Below are 2,597 nucleotides of genomic sequence, written 5' to 3'. Positions count from 1 at the left end.
CCCCTCTTGTCCCCAGTGTCCCCTTTTCATCCCCAGTGTCCCCTTTTTGTCCCCAGTGTCCCCTTTTCATCCCCAGTGTCCCTTCTCCAGTGTCCCTTTTGTCCCCAGTGTCCCCTCTCACCCCCGTGTCCCCTCTCACCCCCCGTTGCAGAGCACCAGTTCTACCACAAGTGGGCCATCCTGTCGGACCCCGAGGACCTCACGGCGGGGCTCAAGGGCTACCTCAAGTGTGACATCGCCGTGGTGGGCAAGGGGGACAACATCAAGACCCCCCACAAGGCCAACGAGACGGACGAGGACGACATCGAGGGGTGAGGAGGCTCCAGAACCCGCTGGGGGTGGATTTTCCTGACCCTTCCCCCCGGGATCGGGGCTCAGAGGGGACAATCCCGGTGTCTCCAGGGGCAGGACAGAGGTCCTGGTGTGGGGACAGTGACAGCAGGCACAGCCCTGTCCCTCCTGTCAGTCAGAACGGGGCAGGACACAGGTCCTGGTGTGGATCCTGGTGACACTGTCCCTACTGACAGTCAGAACAGGGTAGGACACAGGTTCTGGTGACAGCAGGCACAGCCCTGTCCCTCCTGACAGTCAGAACTGGGCAGGACACGGTGACAACAGGCACAGCCCTGTCCCTCCTGTCAGTCAGAATGGGGCAGGACACAGGTCCTGGTGTGGATCCTGGTGACACTGTCCCTCCTGACAGTCAGAACTGGGCAGGACACAGGTCCTGGTGGGGGGACAGTGACAGGAGGCACAGCCCTGTCCCTCCTGTCAGTCAGAACGGGGCAGGACACGGTGACAACAGGCACAGCCCTGTCCCTCTTGTCAGTCAGAACTGGGGGGACACAGGTCCTGGTGCAGGTCCTGGTGACACTGTCCCTCCTGTCAGTCAGAATGGGGCAGGACACAGCTCCTGGTGTGGGTCCTGGTGACACTGTCCCTTCTGTCAGTCAGAACTGGGCAGGACACAGATCCTGGTGTTAGTCCCAGTGACAGCAGGCACAACCCTGTCCCTCCTGACAGTCAGAACGGGGGGGATATGGGGTCCTGGTGCACCAGTGACACCCTCCTGTCAGTCAGAACTGGGCAGGACACAGGTCCTGGTGTGGGTCCTGGTGACACTGTCCCTCCTGTCAGTCAGAACGGGGCAGGACACAGGTCCTTGGGTGGGAAGGTGTTTTGGGATGGGATGGGGCAGGACGGGGTCTCATCACCCACTGGGAAAGCAGAGGGAGGTCTGGGTGAGGTTTTCCCTCAGGCCCTTTGACTCCCCAGAGCTCCCCCAAAGGGTGGAACCAAACCCCAGGTAAAAAAAAACAAACCAAAGTCTTGAAACAAAAATCAGGAGATTCCCAGAGCCGATTCCAGCCCCAGAACCCTCCAGGGCCATTAAATTTCCACTCTGCCCCTCAGCCTCTCCCCACGTGGAATCCTGGGATTGCTCGGGTTGGAAATGACCTCTAAGGTCCAGTCCAACCATTAATGATTAGAAACCCAGACCAGGAGCAAAAAATACCAGCCCAGCTCTCCTGAATTCCTGAGGGGGATCGAGGCACCCCCTGGGCTATTTGGGGCACCCCCTGGACTATTTGGGGCTCTTTGGGGCACCCTCTGGACTATTCTGGGCACCCCCTGCACTATGTGGGGCACCCCCTGGGCTATTTTGGGCACCCCCTGGGCTATTTTGGGCACCCCCTGGACTATTTTGGGCACCCCCTGGGCTATTTTGGGGCACCCCTTGGACTATTTTGGGCACCTCCTGCACTATTTGGGGCCATCATTCCGTGCTCTGGTGGTGTTGTTATCCCGCTTTTTCATGGAATGAAAGAACGGTTTGGGTGGGAAGGGATCTTTAAGTTCTTCTGACTCCAAAGGGCACCTTCCACCAACCACGGGCAGCTCCAGCAATTCCTCTGGAAAAACTTTGGCTCCCACCTTCCCCCTGGACCCTCTTCTTCCCCCGGAGGAGGAAAACCCACCTGTGCCTTAAAAACCAAATCGGTGGAGTTTATTTCTTCCCCCAAAACAATCCCCCTGCACCCCCATAAAGAGAAGGAGACTCTCCCAACATCCCACTCGTCCCATTCCTGTGGGAATCAGGGTGGCCTCTCCCTGATGGGTCTTTTATGGAACCCCAAAAAGGTCAGAGGAGCCCTCCAGGGTCGCCCAATCCAACTTTTATCACTCCTTCCCTGCGACAAACCCGCGGGTTGGGGGGCCACAGCGGGCAGTTTTTCCAGGAATTCCTCTGGAAATCCCAGGGAAAATCCCCTCTGGAATTGCCAGGAACCTGCTGCTCCCCGACGGGGTGCCCCCGGAGCGGCAGTGGGCTCGCTTCTACGTCAAGGTGTACCGGGCTGAGGGGCTGCCCAGGATGAACACCAGCATCATGGCCAACGTCAAGAAGGCCCTGATCGGGGAGAACAAGGACCTGGTGGATCCCTACGTGCAGGTGGCGTTTGCGGGGCAGAAGGTGAGCGAGGGGGGGACACCGGGAGGGGACACGGGCGGGACCGGCCGTGGACGGGGGGTCTGGGTTGTCCTGGGGGTGTTGGGATGTGTGTGGTGTGCCCTGGTTGTCCTGGAGATGTTGGGAT

The 2,597-nt window shown here is 59.3% G+C and overlaps 1 protein-coding gene across 1 annotated transcript; it reads left to right on the top strand.

The window, feature by feature from the left end:
• Positions 1-151: 151 nt before the first annotated feature.
• LOC113979445 (otoferlin-like) lies at positions 152-2,473 on the top strand (the record flags this gene model as incomplete). The annotated part of the gene is made up of 2 exons (XM_027706834.1): positions 152-311; positions 2,287-2,473. Coding segments are annotated over 2 exons (347 nt in total), but the record flags the coding sequence as incomplete, so codon positions are not given.
• Positions 2,474-2,597: the final 124 nt, after the last annotated feature.

The sequence above is a fragment of the Neopelma chrysocephalum genome, unplaced genomic scaffold, assembly GCF_003984885.1.
Source record: "Neopelma chrysocephalum unplaced genomic scaffold, ASM398488v2 Primary Assembly neopelma1_80537, whole genome shotgun sequence".
NCBI lineage: Eukaryota > Metazoa > Chordata > Aves > Passeriformes > Pipridae > Neopelma > Neopelma chrysocephalum.
This window is presented reverse-complemented; position numbering and strand designations above follow the sequence as displayed.